This window comes from Channa argus, chromosome 13, assembly GCF_033026475.1.
Source record: "Channa argus isolate prfri chromosome 13, Channa argus male v1.0, whole genome shotgun sequence".
In the NCBI taxonomy this organism is placed as follows: Eukaryota; Metazoa; Chordata; class Actinopteri; order Anabantiformes; family Channidae; genus Channa; species Channa argus.
Window position 1 is genome coordinate 19,258,939 of NC_090209.1, and position 19,020 is coordinate 19,277,958.

A 19,020-nucleotide genomic window follows, 5' to 3' on the forward strand; every position below is an offset into this window, starting at 1 on the left:
AATTATGGCTTCCGTGGGTAGCGTGTATGGTGTGTATGGTGTGTATTGACTCGATTCTTACTTGACTCTTCTTCCTTCATCCCTATCTCATTCCTCTTTCCATCACTCCCTCTTTTCCCTCTGCACTCAAACAAACACATAGAATGAATTGTCCCTATAATTCTGCTATCAGTTCTCCCTGGGGTCTGGGTTGCCTGTTTGGGGGGTGGAGAGGGAAAGAAAAACATTAAGGCAGAAAGAAAGAAATAGATTCTGTCTGTCTTTTACGTTATTGTTCAGGCTTTGACATGTCAACTCTACCTTTTCTAAGTCTAAAATCTAGCAGAGTTTCTCCTTTTTTCCGTCTTTGTATTTGTCCTGCATTCCTTCCATTTTGCGATTTTTATGAACAGACCCCACAGTCAGTTTGTATGTGAAGCATTTCAGACAGAATTTACAAAATGTAAGGAGACCAAAACCTAGGTGACAAACTAAGACTTTAACTTCTGAGCACTGAGATCTGTCATTGGGATGGTGTAGAATGCAGAATGTTAGAGACAGAGCAGCGAATAACACAGGCATCAAAGCTAAAAGCGATGAATGGGGGCTTAGGGGAAAGGTTATGGGAGTTGTGCTGAGCAGAAGATTTAATTGCATGCGGCCAAATATTATAGAAGCTGGAGTTTGTGCTGACGCTGCCAATAGATCTGAAGCGTCACTGAAGCATGTTTGCTTTAAGGAAAGCCAGTCATGAGTTACTGCACTGTTCTTTCATCTTCATTTGTCATCTGGCTCAGTTCAGCTGTGATCCTGTGAGCAAATAACCTGCCAGGACACACGTACCATTACTTTAGCTTTCACGAGCTTAGTCCGGTTTGAGCTCCATCTGTTCTTTCCAGGTCACTTTGGAGGCATTTTGCATCTTTGTCTTCCCCATATAATATGTAGAGAAAGCGATTGCGTGCTTCTATCAGGTAATAAGATTTTCTGTTCCGAGAAGTGGCATTCAGATTAAATACATAATTGAACTCTGAACTTCTACTTGTGATCCGTTTTCAGAGTTGTCCGTTTGCACTATTCCTATTTAAATGATCACGGATATTCATAGACTGTGTAGTCCTTGAAGTTGCTGATTACTCTTTAACCTTTTGTGTAGCGTTATCAATCAAGTCATGTCAGATTCTGACCATGATATTTTATCATGATGACAGAAGACGCAGCTGTAAACAACCAAGTCGGCAGGATGGAAACATTTTGCTTATGCAGTAGGTTGGCACAGTTCTTGACCCTTATAGCAGCTTTAAGCCTGGCTTAAACTTCCTGCCTTGGTAGGCACAAACTCATCACTGCCGCAAGCCACACGAAGCACTGCCCATTAAGGAAATTCCATTTGCTGCGTTTCTGATTTGCAGCGTGTTTCCTTTTTGTTTGCGCTTTTGAATTTGTACCTTTTCCAATTTGCAGTATATTTCCTCTTTGCTTGCACTTTTATAATTGTAAGTGCTTTATCCCTAATGCCTTGTATTGCTACATGGCTCTGTGCTGATGACAGTGTCAACCGAACCTTGGTTTAAAAAATCGAGAGTCTTTACGATGCACTGAAATGTTATTTGGAGACTTCATGGACTTTTTATCGGAGTAACTTTTACGAAATGTAACGTAAAAAAAAACGTAAAAATGTAACATTTCCTTCTAAACCCATAGCTTTGCAACATGCAATAATTGGGGGACCCATGGTCATTGTAAACTCAAGAAAATGCTTGTTCTTATTTTAATGATTTATTATTATTATTATTATTATTATTAATTTAACAATAATAAATGGACATTTGATGAGCATTTTTGATACCTATACTTTGTAGTTCTTTGCAGTATGGAGTTGTTTCCTTTGGGTCTAGAAAAGTAATGAGTTTCCGTTGTATACGCTGAGGCCAGACATCCCCATCTACAATGAAAATATAAGGTTGTTCATTAGCCAGCTTTACTAACAGTTTAAAGTTCTCTGTTGTCTAAAATAGGCTTCGATTGAGATATTTGAGAAATGAGAGGTAATGCTCTGTGAAAGTCCTTGCTGGTTATAAATCGCATCACTGTCACCCTAATTCCTTAGAGGGATTTCACATAATTGGGCTGTTTCCCCAGTAATTGCTGCAGTCCTCTCATCTTTGGCTGATAGATCAGCTTTTCCCTGTCATCCACCTATTCTTTTTTTCTCTGTTTTGTCTTTATCACATAAACTTTTATATCAAAGAAGCTTCTTTCCTTTTACTCTTCCATTTTACAACTCGAGGGACACATCGTCCGCTGCCTCCAATAATCCAAGTTCATATTTCCTTTTCTGTTTTTAATTCTCAATCTGGTGTGTATTATTGTAACTGTGAGGCATGTGCATGTTAACAAAGATCCACATTTACCAGCCGTTTGGAAAGAAATAAAATTGTGGCTGACCAGTTCACAGAATTTTCAGCTGACACAGATGCAGTTTATAGTTGCTGAGAAATGTCATTCAAATAAAGGTAAAATTTAAGAGTTGTTACTTCTCTCAGTTGACTTAAAACATACAATGTCAAAACTATTTAAATGTATTTGGTGAGTGTGGCACATGAATAGAAGGAGGAAGGAAATCTTTCTTGCTTACACAGCTCTCTTGGGCCAGCTAATGTTACATTGTATAAGCTACTAAGGTGAGGAATTGGTTTCTATGACTATGGCTATTTTTTTAAAATCTAATTTAGACTGGTTCAGACTGTCCTTGGGTCTTGTTAGGTCACTTGTCATTTGTATAGGTTTGACACAGGTCTGTTTTACATCCCGTTCCAGATGTTGATTGACTCTTGTTAAAAGTCAGTTCCACAGGGACACATGCACGCTCAGTCCAATCTGCCCCAGCTGTGATATAGTGACATTATAGGCAATAGGAAAGCTTGAATCCTCAATCTCTGTCATTTTGTCTATCTTTCTATCATCCACACCGCCATTTCTCATCTCTACTCTTTTGGTGACAGTTATAGAATTTCACACCGAGAGGATTTGTGATGCTGATACCCGCTGGTTCTCTGCCTGTCAAATGACTATATCTCTCTGTCCCCTCTACCTCACGGTGCTGCCTAAGCTAAACTGCCAAAGCTAGTTTTAATGGCCAGGAATCTTCCTGAGTGCATTTGCTTGCTTAGCTTCATAAGACTTCATGACTTTGAGTTTTGCCTTCAATAACAAAGTGTCTGGATGAAGGCACAATGCCATACAACGAACTACATTTACTGTATTTAAAGCCTGATTGGATACTGATGTGCTTTTTTTTCTGCGCTGCTAACCATTATTCATCCGATTTACAGTACATAACATTTGGATAGCTAAACCAGGCATGCAGACATTCGGAGTGCACCTTTTATCGATGTTCCAGGTATGTGACACTGGGCTGGGAGTGTTAGTGCTCCCAGCCTCCCATCCAATGCATTGTCTAAATGGAAATTTGCTGTTTCCTGTTCTTTTGGGAAGACTCCAGAGAATGAACAGGGCCCTGTCAATTACACTTCTGTTGCTCTGGACCCCTCTATACAAAATCTGTGCTCATTTGTAGCCTCCAGTTGCCCAAAAGTAGGGTGTTTGAATGACCACCTTGAGGAGGAAAGAAGAATTAGCTTCAGCTGTTACACTCTAATAACACTATGAGAGGTTCATAATTGCCACTAATATGACTCCACTGCACAATTTCTTGATATTTTCCAAAGGCAAGCTCCATATACACACTTTAAATCAATGATCCTTGTTGAATGTTGTAGTGCAGTTTTTACTCTTACATTTTAATTCACAGTGAATTATTGAGCTTTTTGATTAAGTATTAAAGTATTGTAGTATTAAAAGTTATATGAACAAGTAGAAGTATTTATGTGTACAGTCATTTGGAGAATACCCATTACTATAACACAGTGCAAACAGCAACACCAACTACTACATCCTCCAAATGACTTTTCCATTGAATAAACACCTTACTAAAACAAAAAACTGAACAATAATACCCTCCGTGACAGATTTTTTTGCAGAACTGTTGCGTTAGACTGCTGCTTTTTTCATTGTAAAGTTCTCTGTCAGCCACAAAGGGGTCTCAGCAAAACCCCCAGAAGCTACACACAGACAGGTTGTTGACAGTCATAGTGACTTCAAGCTACATGGCTCCGTGCTGATGAAGTTTTAATGTCATCCCATTCCTGTTCACCCCTCTTTGCTTAAGTCGATGAGGGTGTGAGGGTTGATATTTACCCCTGCGAGAATCAATTACTGCTTTGTTGACAGTCGCTGTGCAGTATAACCTCTCATTAGGTCCAACATATGCCACGCATGGTGTTGCTGCAGATGCACGCTGTTTTCTCAATGACATCTCCCAGTGCTCCCATGGTGTTTGGATGAAGCAAAATCTTCAAACATTGCCTCAACATTAACTTCTATGGAAAAAGTGTAGTGTGTTATGTTGATGCTGAAATGGGACAAAGTTGGAGCTTTGCTGAGACAAACTGTCACTGTTGGATGTTTCAATGTTAGGACAATTAAATTAGAACTGTAAAAAACTGTCTTAATCCACTACAACACTTGCATGTAGTTACAGTATCTAAAAATAAAGTCAAATGCAGCAACTTCTTAACTGTTGTTTGCTGGCACACACTGAGCCTCCTTTCCTTAGTACAAAATATTACACTGCTTTTATTTCTTATTTGCAGTTCTACCTCTCAGAACAACACACAGTGAAAATTAACTTGGCATACAGTGTGGCATTAAAACACACTATGCTTTAATAGGACAGAAATGGTGGGAAACAGTTCTACTGTAAAACTGAAGACAGCCATATTTATTACAGGAGAGCAGAGGCAGCAAGTACAAGAAAAAGCCTCTGATGAGCAGATCCAATCCATCTAAGTCTTCAGTGGAAGGGATGAAACAAAGGAAAACTGCACTTTTGGACAAAAAAGTTAAGATGCTGAGTACTTAGATTTGATTGTGGGCCTATGCGTGGTGCAGAATAGCCATAACATGCCATAAATTTAAACTTTATAAATTAATCCCAAATTTACATGAAAATTGCACAGATTTTTCATGCGTTCCGAGACCTCTCAAATGTTCCCGGCTTTGTCACAAGTCCTGGTTACTAGTCCAGGTCTGATTGTAGAAGATCCAAAATAAGAACAGCAACATAGCAGTTTAACACCATTACTGGATGCTGACAGTAACAACGACAGTCTGAGTTGTCCTGTCACCTACATAACTGCATGTTTAAAGCAGTTAATTGACAATGACAACCAGCTGGGTCAGTTAATTGAAGATGAAGCTCCATCATCTTTTGGCCTTGCTCCAAAGCAGAAACTAATTGACACAGGTGAATGAGGAAATTTCCAGCTGTGAATTTTTATTGGAAAAAGATACGGTTTGAGCATGATGTAACACCACGAAAACAGTGTACATCAGCCCATGTATCCGAGATGAATTTAAATGAAAATATTCCTGAAGTAAAAACTACTTAAAACACAGTTCAGCCTATCTCACTCCATCTAATGACCCATGTCTGTTTCCTGTAACATCAACTACATAGTTGCTACTGTAAATAAATCTTGTTTGTTGAATGAAGAAGAGAAACATTACATAGATCCATGGAGGCAGAAAGTGTTTTTTTTTGTGTGTTTTTGTTTTTTTCTGCTGGAGTTGGATTGGACCAGAATCAATTTGGAGGTGTATCAAAGCAGTGAGGCAGATGAAAAAGAAATTCTATCTTTGAATTGGAAATCCGTTATGAACAATGTCCACATTTGGATTACTTCGAGACAAGAGACTACGTCTTTGACAACAATGCAAATTTTACACTATCACAGGGGGAGGAAACTTGGGTGAACATGATACAAAATACGGACCCTTTTTCCAATCTCTGTTTGGTGTCGGTTCAAGAGAAGTTCAAAGATGATTCTTTTATTTGGGAGTTTTTTTTTATATGGTTAGAGGAAAATAAATGAGTGAAGTAAAGTTTTCCGTCTCTGAATACTGAATGATATGCATCTTTGGATGGGGATATTTTTACTTCTCCACTCAGTCGGTGCTACTAGGATACCTGTCTGAATCTAATCTCTGCAAACCGAGGGAATACTCCACACATGAACACAAAATGGTTCAGATGTCAAATTATAATAGATAAATTGTTCTAAAATTTCATAAAGCTGCTTTTCTTTCATACTTTCAACTAAAAGCTGAGCAACATTTGCCCATAAATTCGGCGCCTTTGCGTTCAGTTCCCAGACGTCGTTACTCACTGAATTCTGTCCTCTTGGCCCATGGTGCCAGGGCCTTTTAACAAAAAATTGTGAATGCTGAATCAGTTTCAGCAAGACTCTTTCATCTGCGTAGACACAGCAGCTTGTGGGCAGTGTTTTGTGAATCTTAACACTCTTGTCAGCAAGGCAATGTATAATGGACATATAAAAACAAGCAAGCAGACAAATAAGTAATTCAGACATGGCTTGATGAATATCTATGCTTCACACGCTTTCCATTTGTATTCAGCAGTGTTTATGTTTGGAAAACTAGTAATTTAAACTCACCTTGCACAGAGATAAAAGACTGATGTGGCCGAAATAGGAATGTCTCTGAGGTTTGGAATTTGAATATATGGCTCTGTTGCGGCTGAATGCTGGGTGTAAAGATGAACAGGCTCTGCCTCTGTGGGCTGGGAGAAATTGGCTCTGTATTTCAAGGTAGCTCATGTCTACTTATATCGTTTTTTTCTGTTGACACTGTCATGTTCTTCTTTATTAATGGGGTTTATTGTGCTTAGGGGCCAATGGATCACAGAGAATTTGTGGGTCCCTTTATCATATTCAGGCTTTTGTGTATGTAAATCACTGTGGCTCTGCTGTAGGTAGGCTATTATTTCCAATTTGAATGGCAGATCAGAGTCTGTAAACAATAGCACCTACGTGGCACAGACTACAAACAGGCTCCCAAAAGGCTTGTCTGCCTTCCTCTGAACTTGCATAAAAATAGCGAGGTCAAACCTCCCGCATAATCCTAAAGAGTCTCCTCACCAGGGGGACGTACGTGCCTCTTGAATGTTAGACTTTTGATGTCTCACACTCACCAATCAAATATTCCTGTCACCTCTGAATATTTGCCTTGTTCTTTTTTCAATACTGCCATATGTACATAGCCACAAATGTGCTGGAGAATCAAAAAAACTTAAATTCACACCCAATAATTTTGTTATATAGGATTATAAAGGAGTCAAACTACCATTTGTATTCTAATACTCAAACTTCTTCCTTTTGAGAGAAGGATACTTATATTTTCATGCCGTCATTTTCATTTGTATTTCACATTGATTAAAAAATATTGCCATTTTAGAGTCACCTGATCATCATATGTAATGTAATATATCATGTGACAATCACAGGTGGTATGTGGTTGTATTGTAAATGGTGAACATTGCAGTCTGTAGCCACTTATTCTCAGTATAAAGATCCTAATAATTCATGTGCATCATGTTTTTCACTGTGCCTGGACTCTGATGACAACAACAGCTCCCAGCTAATCTAGGTATCATAGGACTGTCCGCCATCTGTACTTATTTAAATTTCACTTCCCTAATGTGATTTTCTAAAGTGATAAGTAGCTCATCTTGAACTTAGTTCTTTCTGTAGTATTGTTTTACTTTGTATGACCAACTACATATATAACATATATACACAGACTAGAAAATTCCAGAAAAATCTTGAATATTCTTGTTCACTGCAGACAGGTTTGTAAGGCTTCTTTGATGTAGAATGTCTTTCTTCACTTCCTCACACTATTTTAATGTCATATGGTTTTCTAGGTCCTGTACTTCCATACGTCTTTGTTGTTGCCTGGCACGATGTTGGTCCTGGAGCTTGTGTCTTTGTCACCTAGGCCAGATGGTTCCCAGCAGGCCCTGGGGCGAGGTTTCACCGTTCTGGAGCTTTTTGCCAACAGGCCAGAGGCTCGCGCAAGTGATGGGGACAGAAGGTGATTTCTAGTTCCTAATTACAGCAGTCAGAGATTAATGATGTTTCGTACGAGGAAATGGTTGATGTTCAGGTATAGTTAGTAATGAGGAGGCTATTGCTTTAATATCCAGGACCTCCCAGCTTGTTTGGTCTTATTTACACTACTTACACCTGTTAAGCTTTTGCAATAACATGGAATGTTGATTAACTAATAAAATAGTCAAAATTTTTACTGCATGCTTGCTACTGTGCATGGTGTTAAGTCAGGCCAAGGTTTGTTTCTCTCACAGCAAACAAGATTTACAGAGGGTAGCCAGGGGGTAGTTTGTTTAAGACATGTTATTGTGGCCCTAGAAATAAATGTAGCCAACAGAACAGTAGACATATGGTTTTATTATGCAGAGACCTATTGTAGCTCCATTCAGTCATTCAGGTTGATTTCACTGATTCCCGTAGGCTGAATCTACACCATGGATCACCGCGAGGACTCCTCCATCCCCTGCTTAAAGACACAGTTGACTGTAAGGACCTTTTTCTTTTTTTTAAAGTGTAATTTGCAAATATGTATTAGCACTGTTCATTTTAAGTTTTTTTTTCCTGAAGCAATGTAGTAGGGAAACTGAGAGAGCCACAGTAAATTTGTGTGTAACAGCATTTGTTTACAGGTCAAGTTCAGGAAAGATTTACAACCACACCAATCTGTAGCAACACTAAAATCAAAGTCTGCTAATAACACACCAGTAACTAATATGTCATGCACTCTTAAGGGATTATGAATCTTAGATGCAACTAATCAACAAATATAAAACTTGGAAACTGGAACTGTTGGGTATTAAAACTCAGAAAGATTTTTTTTTGCCAGTGTGCAGTAGATGCTAGAATAAATCAATTATATGGGCAGTATAATGGAAGATGACAATGAAGTGTGAAGAAAACACAAGATGAGGAGGGCATAATTAGTGAAAAGATACAGCATCTGTCATTGTATCGAGTCCTTCAGCATGAAAATTGACACAAAGATGTGTTCTCTACCTAGCAATTGATGTATTCCCAAGCAATTGGGCTCAAGATATTGTTTACAACAAACTGCTCCATGTTTTCATTTCATGTCGGCTTTGATTATTTTTCATTTTAGCTATGTTTTTCACTGGGCGACCATGTGCAAGTAAGGTTTTAAGATCTCCAAGTCATTTAAAAACTGTTGCAACAAGAGGTAATGAAGAAAGTTCTGACCAATGATTGAATGTTGTTGTTGATAGAGTTTGAACATCTGGCTTTGCGTGACAATTGTTGTAGGGAACTATTGGATTTTCTTTTTTGGAAGGGTATTAAAGTAACATAAAGCTTAGAATTTAAGTAATAGCTTCTTGACTACTTGAGTTTGCTACTGAAGCTCTAGGTTGGTCTGGATACATGCATGTCCTTGCTTTGCCTAAAACCAAGGCTATGAATTACAAAACACTGTAGTGCCTCGCAGTATGAATAACATTGTGCCCAGTGAGAGCTAGAGTTCCTGTCTTGGCTATCATGTTACATGAATATTAGAAAACCTTCTCTCAAATGGATTCTTATGCCCTGTGAATTATTAACCACATGCTTGTTGTTTAAGGAAACATTACTTTTTATTTTCAGGCCCACATTGCAGCCACTCCCTCTATCTCCTGCTTGATGTGAAACTTTTTCAGTGTAGATTTCTGTAACCAAACAAAGATCCAAAAGTGTTTTGCAGGGAAATAAGTACATTACCATGAATGGAGTGGTTGTTCACATGTGAGTGCATGAAGGTGTACAATGAGAAAAAATGCCCCGAAGGTTGGCATTTTCTTTAATCCTGTATTAATTACAAATTTATTTATTTCAGTTTTTAAATACTGTGACTTCAGACAGAATAATATCATCAAAATTTCTTGGTATGTAGCAAATTAGGTTAGAGCTAAAAGTAGAATTCAATAAAAGTGAATACATTTTAAATATAAATGACTTTATTTCAGAACTTTGTACCATTTAAAGAAACCGAAAGCACCACTCATTGATAAAGTGTGCTTCTTCATAGCACACAAACAAGGTGCTGCTTTGATTTTTCATGTGCTAGTGTAGATGTAGTCCAAAGTGGACACATTCAGAAAATACGCATATGGTTCTCCTAATACTACAAGCATTAGAATACATGATTGTGTTCCTTTGATCAGCACGTGTATGGAGGACACAAGGAATTATTTTAAATGCTGTTTAATTGTATAAAGTCACAAACATAACCAGAACACAAACACGCAGCTAACAATTTAACTCAATTAACGTTTTTTAATTTCTGTGCAGACGGTGTCTTATGGAGTGATGACGAGACACTTGATTAAATGGTCATGTTACTAGTGAAGTTCCCAAGGACTATGTCTCCTCTGGTTCATTTTCCATAGTTTTATCTCCAAAGGATGTTTTAAAAAAAATGAATGAAGCACTGTATCATCTCATACGTTTTAATGTTCAACTGATAAGAGCAGCTGTGTAGTTACACATGACACTAGATGAACTCAGTTGGAGCCTCTATAGCCCCTTTCAGACCTGCACTGGAATTCAGACAATTGCTCAATTACACGGAGTATTTCCAATCACCCAAAAAAGGGAGCAGGGCATACCTGAACCCCAGTGAACTAAGCGTTCTCCCACATTTCCTCATTACCTGAAGTGTCTCGTCTCTACCTATATGGCTGTGCCAACTTGCTCTAGCAATCTTCTCTACTCTTTGCTGTGTTGATGCAACCCCATCTCTAGAATGCCCCATCGTTTGTCAGAGGAAGTTTTATGCATAGCTTGAAGCCAGAGAGAGAAATGTGATTTATGTTTTACTTATTTTATTGTTGAGTATACATCTCAGTTTATTTTTAATTACAGTAAAAAGCATTTTTTGAAGATGCTAGTGTTTTCTAGCAGGATGTAGCTTAAAGCTTGTTTCTGTGCTCTTGTATATTTGGGGTTTTAAATTGTAAGATTTAGAGATTTGTATACTGTACCTAAGTGTTGCACTGCAAATTTGGAGAAAACTTATTGTGATCTTCCACATTTCTTTATTACAAAAGTCTGTGGTTTTGGTATAATAATGCAACCTTCGACTACAGGCCTTGTGGAAAGTTAACTCATTGTTAAGAAGTGTTACTGCCAGATTAGGTTATCTTCTGTTCTGCTACCTAGCCAGACTTTGTGAAATGGTTAGCAACACACACACACACCTCTCTAGGGTTGGGTATAAAGCGTGTAGAGAAACACAAATACACTATGAAATACATGAAGAAAGGGTTTGTCAGGGTAGAAGAATGAAGATGGGCTACATTGGTCAAAATGTAGAGATGCCAGGTGACATTTACATAAATCATTATAACTAATAAATAAATTTGTAATATAACATAATGATGATAAGAAAATGATTTTCATGGCTCTGAAAGAGTTGGGCTTTGGATAAGCGCACTTTTCATTCGAAAATAAAAGTTTGCTCCTTAGGTGAAACTTAGTTTATACCCATGAAATAAAAATTTGAATAAAAGGTATGAGATCAGCAGAGAAAATCTGAATGCACAAATATCAGCTGGAGACAAGTCAGTCTGAATTGGCATAGAAAAGAAGCAGACAAACTACTGGAGAAAGAACTTGAGTGGTCATGGCAGAGAAGTCCAACTTCTTTATTTTCCAGAGCTGGAGTCAGGGTCAAGAGGCAGGAAATGGGAAATGGAGAGGAGATGGAGCAAAGGAAGTTGCCTTGGGGCTTTTGAAAGTCTTAAAAGATGGGAGGCAAAAATAGGAGGAGGAAAAAAAGCACGAAGGGAGGCAGTAAGCTCATTGGCTTGATCTAAGCTTTTCCTTGCAACCAACTGGGAGAAAAAGGGAAGGAGAAGAGAGAAGAAAAGTGGAATGAGATGGATGGAGGGCTGCTCTGGGGCCTTCTTAGTGTGATGAGAGGACAAACAGATGGTACATTGTGTTCACATTAGCATATCTTAATTTGAAGCAACACACGATACACTAATTCATTGTGTATATCTGTATGTGGGGGCCAGAAACTTTGTCAATATGTCGCTGACAAAATCTGTCAGCGACATACAGAAAAGCTTCTTTTTGGCTAAGATAAAGAGGTTTACTAGCGCCTTCAATGTGGTTTTCACTGCATTTCTGTCTCTAAGGCTTCCCACATAAGTGTTTGTTTGCAACACCTACGCTAAGCTTTATTGCTGTTTGGGTGAACTTCAAACTTCCAGCAAACATAATGTTAAACAAAACTTTTTTCCCTATTGTGGGTCCCTCACCTGTGCCTTTACTACCTCAGACCCTTATTAGTCCGGTAAATTTAAGCACTTCATCTGCAGTCGTATTTATCTTTTTAAACTCATGGATACAGTACGGTATTGTTTCTAACTACACCCACTTCTTTAAAAACTTTCCAAAAAATAAGTAGTAACCAGTAGTTTCTGTGAAATAAAACTAAATTCTGTGTAATGCTGTGCAGGTATATCTGGCAGCAAAAAAGCCCAACCCTAAGCCAAGGAAGAGAGATACATGTATATGTGAGAGGAGAAGAATAACGTTTTTCATGCCAAAAGATAATTGTGCTCTATTACTACAAAAAATGCTTTGCAGTTGATTCTCATTGGGCCATTCCCACACGCATACGTTTACTCACATGCCAATGAGGACCGCTGCCATACAACTCGCTGGCCTGACCCACTGTGAGCAACCTGGGGTTCAGTGTCTTGCCTAATACTTCAGCATATAGACAGGAGGAGGCAGGGATTAAACCAACCCTGGGATTAGTGGGCGACCTCTCTACTTTCTGAGTCGTGAACGCTGGTCAAAGTCTATACATTAACTCAGCTTAGCTCTAACCATGCTAACATGGTTATCCACCTTGGAAAACGAGGCTCTTTGCAGACTTTCTTGGGTTGAAAGTTTCACTTGTGATTGCATAACTCACCAGCACCACCTAATAATTCTGCAGCTGCTGTTTGATTCAGTTAATTGGAAAATGGAGCTGGTTGTAAAAAAATTTGTGGCTGACATTTGTTTGCCTCAAACAAGTATTAACATGTGAGTTAAACAGAAATTGAGAAAGTTTAGGAGTTAGGAGAATGCAGTTTAAGGGTGTAACCAACAGCAGTACTTTTAATAACCACATTTTATGAATCCCCACATGTTGAAGTGAAACAAGTATTAAAAAATACATACTATATCGACATTGGCCCTAAAATTTTTAAGCCCATTTTGACCTTCTCAGTTTGTTTTATAGTGTATATTTGATGCCCAATCCAAATCCCAAAGGACATTCTTTCATTCATCATTCAGGAATTTAAAAGAAAATTTGTTTTGACAAATTATTTAAGTCCTAAACACCAAATATACAATTTTACGTGTACGTTTTATCTTCCTGTTTTACATGTAAGCACCACTGTAGCGATTGTGTCTTGCAAGCTGTCACTTCAAATCCCTCCTGTCTTACCTTAGTTGGCTGTAGACCCCTCTCTCAAAAATCTTTTCTTTATGACTTCCTTCCTTCCTGCTCTTCTTCAAAAAACAGTGCTTCTGTTTGTCTGATGCAGAGCCATTTTTTTTCACCCCACATCTTTGGTTTCACATCTCTTGCCAAACTGTGGCTCAACTGAGGTACCACACCGTGGCTGTAAGGAACTTTTGGGGTAGTTTTCTAATCTATGCACAGCATCTGACAGATACCCAGGCTTGATGCATAATGAATAACAAGAAATAAATGATGAAAAAGTTCCAGACACCTGGGCACCATCTGTGTCAAGAAAGTTCCATGTTTGATTTCCCCCCTTTGCTTCCTCTCCCTTCACGCCCATCCTACTTTTTTCTGTTTCGTGGGAAGAAGCACCTTTTCAACGAAAGCTGCTGTCACCGCTAACGTGTTTGTAGAACAGAATTGAAGCTGAGCTGCAACCTCAGAGATTTCCTCAAACCATTTTGCTTTTCTGACTTTAGACGTGAGCACTTTTTTGTACAAACTGAGTTAAATGGATTGGCTGAGATGAGTCAGGGGCAGTGTGATGAAGTGAACACAATGATAAACTCCTTTATCTTATTTCCAACTTAACCCCTTTTCATTGACTTTAAAGATAAAGGTACTAGCTCTGCTCTGAAAACTCATGAAATGCAGTCTATAGGAGAGATGACCATTTTATTCATTACCAATTCATTTATTACCAATTTTATTTCTATACCTCAGGTATTATTTTTTTTTTCCCCTCATGGACAAAATATGTGAAGCATTCAGACCTAGAAAATAATTCATTGATGTTTTTAAAGTAGATCCATACAGGGAAAACCTTCTGGGTGAATTGCATTCAGCAGTTTTTGTCTACTGTGTACTGCGATGCACTGTAGTGTTTACTATAACTGTTTATGCGGAATCTTGGTAAGAAGTATTTGATTTTCTGTTGTACATTAAGCCTCAGACCCTATTGGATATAAAATGTGATGCATGCATGAATGTGTTTACATGTGTGTCCGCTTGTAGAGTCTTTGCAGTTCTAGAATTTAGTCTGCGCGTGAGCAAATAACACATGTCCACACACGTGTCACGTGATTGGTGCTAGTGTTCCATTCAGCTTGGTTATACTTTGAACTCTTTATCAAATACTTATTTATAAGTACTAATTAACTGCACAACTACCTAGAATTATTATTGTTTAAAGGCAAAGGGTGGAAACCTCAAATGTCGATGGATTTATTTTCTCTGTTCATTGCTTGTATCCATATCAGTTTATTAACCATTCTTCCAAAAGCATCTTAATATTTAACTAATTACAACAACTACAGTGTTGTTATCCTACCTCTTTATTTACAGTGATCCCTTAAATGCTCTCAGACATCACCTCCATTTCACTGTCTATAATGTCTTACCTTTAGATTTCTCATGTTCAGCTCGTTGAGAAAGCCTCTTGGAGTGAATGGAGCTTCCTGTATTGATTGTCACTGATGCTGCTAAAGGTGCAGTCATTAACCCTGTCAGGGTAAAAGATTGTAATGACTGCGCAAGCTTGAAGGGAGCAAAATATGCAACGCCTCACCTTGTTCACCTTCCAAAGGGTCTGTGCTTTGTATTGATCACAGGAATTGTGGATTGCCACTTGTCATTAGATGACCTCCTTGAACGATGACAATGTAAACCTCATTGCTTACACCCTCTGTGCCACCCTGCTCGTGGTGTGAAGCATGTTTCCCAAGCTGAATAGTTGTCATTTCGGTTTAGCGCTGGAAAATGATGCTTGTAGTGTAATGGAACATTGCACCTAGGTCACGAACAGCCAAATGGAATATTGAAAAATGAAGGTGTCTGTGTGTTAAATGCCGGGTTGTCGGGTGACTCGCTGCTTCTGGGGAAATATTAGACTCTGACGCACCAAGGAGAGGTATCACATTTACTTGGTTTGGTTGGTGATGTTGGTGGGAAGCAATAATGTAGTGTTTTTATCCAGGGTAGCACTTTGTCATGAAATGTGTGTGTTAAATAGTAAAACAATTCCTTCCTACATTTGTTATATTTTTTCTAATTCGCAGACAGCAGTCTCCTGAAGACTATTGAAGGCTCACATTTGGAGTGTGTGTTAAAAAGCCATCCTGCGTTGGTTTCCGTGATGCACCTCCTTCCAGAGAATGTCTTAGTATCTGCAGATGAGAATATTCCTGGGCTAGCAGCTTCGACAACAGGTAAAACTGTCCAGGCCACATGTGAGTAATCTGGGTCAGTTGATGCTGACAGTTGTTGTTTGGTCTGTTGTCCCATGAGTGAGAATATATTACATAATTATCAGATATAAATGTTAAGTGTCGAGCCACAGTTCATCTAAAGTTCATTCACCTCCAGCTCTTTCCAAAACCTAGTACCCATCCCTCTTTGCCTTTTTGGCCGAATAAGCAAAATCACTTTACAAAGGTACACTTAAACGTTTTACAGCTATGGAGGAGTCACAAGGAATTTGTGTTTATAACATTTGTAGGGCTTTTTATATTGACACAACTCTAATTAGCTTAAGTGTGCTCTTGTTACATACAAGACCAACTAAAGCTGCCTATATTAATGGAAATATCTATGTGTGGCATCTATTTTCCTCTTAATTCCACGTGCCATCAAGTGAAATTCTGCATTTAATGTTGTCCAGATGTAGTCTTCTCTTGGTTAGTATTTATTCTACATTCAATAAAATAGGACATGAGTCAACACAGCACTATGAGCACATATCAGGTGTGATGTTGCATAATAAACTTAAATGGATGGTTTTTCAACAGCTGTCAAAATACCATACAGGACATTCACCGTGGTACTTAATAGTGTCCTTTTTTTGGAAACTTGGTTCCATCAGAAGTTGAAATGTCTGCACTACTTAGAAAGTAAGTTTCTAAGGGGGAATGTAATGAAGTCTGACAGAGCAGAGCTATAATCATTGGGAGTCAGTGGGAGGTATGGTAGCAGGCTAATCCTCTTCATGTTCTGGGGCTGTGAGCAGCAGAGACCTAAGCTGCCTTTTAAGACCACAGCCACCGGCTTGATATTCACGCCACATTCAGAACAGTCCAACTCTGCGCTCCAGAGACAAGGGCTGCAATGAAATGCTTGATGGCTGCATTACTCTGGAAGAGATTACAATCACACTGGCTATTTCCTCTTTGTTGTGTCTGAAAGGGGTGATTGTGGACTTCACAGTCTTTCCCACTTCATTTATTGGCTGAGATGCATTTTTCAATTGATTCTGATTCACTTTATGCCAAGTATCCAAAGGGAAACAGTTTTTGTCAGATTGTTTGACACAAGCACTGGTGTCTCTCTGTGTGATATAAATATTCCCCTGATTGGCATTATGCAGCTAAATCAATGGAGCAGTCATTTAGATGGAGATGCTGTCTCTTAGAGAGATATAATAAAATATTCTTAATCAAAGAGTGAGGGTTGACTGTGTAAATGTCTGCTGCCAAAACAGAGGTTCATTTCCTGAACTTATCTTCATGAGGAAGTAGTGTGTTTGTTGCAAATTTGCTTTATCCCTTCCAGCCTTTTCATTAATTTTTCACTAACTCGTCTGTATCTGTTGAAGCCTCATTAAACTAGCCGTTGGAACAAGTACACCTCTCTGAACTACTGTTGTGACCATAAAGTGAAGGGATTTGGGGAGATAGCTTTTGGACAGACTGACAGTGACATACACAGAGCCAGCTGCTTGTGGTTAAAAAGACAAACCGTGAAGGTTCAGGTTTAACTCAAATTCCAGGAGAATATAACATTCGCTTTGCAGAGTCTCTGGAGTCCAGGGTGATAGTTATCATAATAAATAAGGCTGCCATGAAATGGGGAAGTGTTTCTGAGAACCCACCCTTTGGCAATAAGTTTACACTAGTTAAATGGGTAAGTTCAACTAACTATATAGGAGACAACAGATGTAAATAGAATCAGCTTGGCTGAAATGCATTTTCCACCTGACAAGTTTACAAAGTTAAAGTATGTTTTTAGACATTATTAACAAATTTAAGGACTAAAATCCCCAACATTTGGTCTTTATGCCCCCCCCCCCATGTCATGATGCTAAGGCTGCTATGTTTTTACCATGGGGATGGTATTACCCAGGTGAAGATTGGTGCCATGGTCCGCCCTCTAGCAGCTTATGATCTCTGCAGAGGACTGACTTTTGGATTCCTGGTCACCTCCCTGACGAATGTCTCTACTAAATTTGGCTGGACAGATGATTATCCATGGTGTGGATTGTGGGACCTTTTAGAAACAAGTGTAGGCATTTTTTAAACTATGTCCAATCAGTTTATTTCACCAGAGGTGGACTTAACCAAGTTCTAGACACATGTTGAGAAAATGAAGGTGAACAGGAATCACCTGACAACAATTCTGATCAACACATCAAAGGTCATTAATACTTTTGTGTTGTTTTTATTATTAACCTTTTTTTCCCTTTTTTTTTTTTGGTATGTCGCTATAACTTATTGGCGGTGTACGAAATCCCTCTTTATACACACATTCACTACTCCCTATATAATCAACACTAAGTAGTTTACTCAAAACAGAGCAGTCATTTGATATTTCTGAAACTGACACATTTCTGTCATATTGCATCATAAGTTGTTTACATACCATTCATACATACCACTACTTTTAGTTTTGCATTGTGGGATACTCTGACCGTGTAGTGGATAGATTTACACAGTCAATATTCAGATGATCTGAAAAAAACAGAAGATGACGAGTCTTAATTGCAATTTGGAATTGCTTTAAATATGTGTCTATATAATAATAATTATGTATATGTCATAGCATGTGAATATTTTAATGTAATTTACGGTCACCAGGAAATACTCTGCTGAGGCCTCAGATGCTCAAGATGCTTCCCTTCACCCTGAGTAGACTGACCATCTCCCTCCAGCCGTCCCTAGAGGCATTTGAGAGCCAGTTGCTGCAGCTGATCAGTGTTGACTGCCACAACACAGTAAGGCCAAACTTCCATAACACACACAGCCTTGATAACCCATGACACAGGACAGTGACAGAGTTTATCATGAGAGCTGGGGGACCCTGTCCAATCCTTATTGTCCTAGGGTGGCTTAACGCTTTCGGCAAATGAAATGGTGCACGTAAAATATTATTTCTGTTGTAAAAAAAAAAAATCAAATACTAATACAGGGAGATGGAAAATGCTGTGCACACCTGTGAGCACATAGGTCTCTTCCTCACCTTACATGTTACATCCATGTATAGTTTATGGCTTGTGTACAAGGGAAAATCTGTACTATAAAGCTTAAAACCTTTATAAAGCAAAGCAACATTTTGTTTTGATATAGAGTTATCTACACAATCCCAATAACTTCTCATCCTTCTGAGGTAAGAGTTCACTAAGCTCTTCATATTTAAGAGACCCATTATGGCCTTGACACAACTCTTGACACAAGATCCTTTTCTCCACCCTGATAATTTTCTTTAACTCACCTTCCCTTTCATTTGCATACAGACCCTTTACGGCTGTCATTGCTACTTAAAGCTCAGCACCTG

The 19,020-nt window shown here is 38.6% G+C and overlaps 1 protein-coding gene across 3 annotated transcripts in view; it reads left to right on the plus strand.

Annotated features, from left to right (window-relative positions):
• Positions 1 to 19,020, plus strand: part of nphp4 (nephronophthisis 4) — a 138,237-nt gene that overhangs the window by 14,350 nt on the left and 104,867 nt on the right. For all 3 annotated transcript variants that reach the window (XM_067525908.1, XM_067525905.1, XM_067525907.1), the window contains 4 exons: positions 7,826 to 7,995; positions 8,433 to 8,497; positions 15,534 to 15,683; positions 18,324 to 18,460. In XM_067525908.1, coding sequence (XP_067382009.1) covers positions 7,826 to 7,995; positions 8,433 to 8,497; positions 15,534 to 15,683; positions 18,324 to 18,460 — 522 coding nt within the window. The remainder of the gene's footprint in view (positions 1 to 7,825; positions 7,996 to 8,432; positions 8,498 to 15,533; positions 15,684 to 18,323; positions 18,461 to 19,020) is intronic.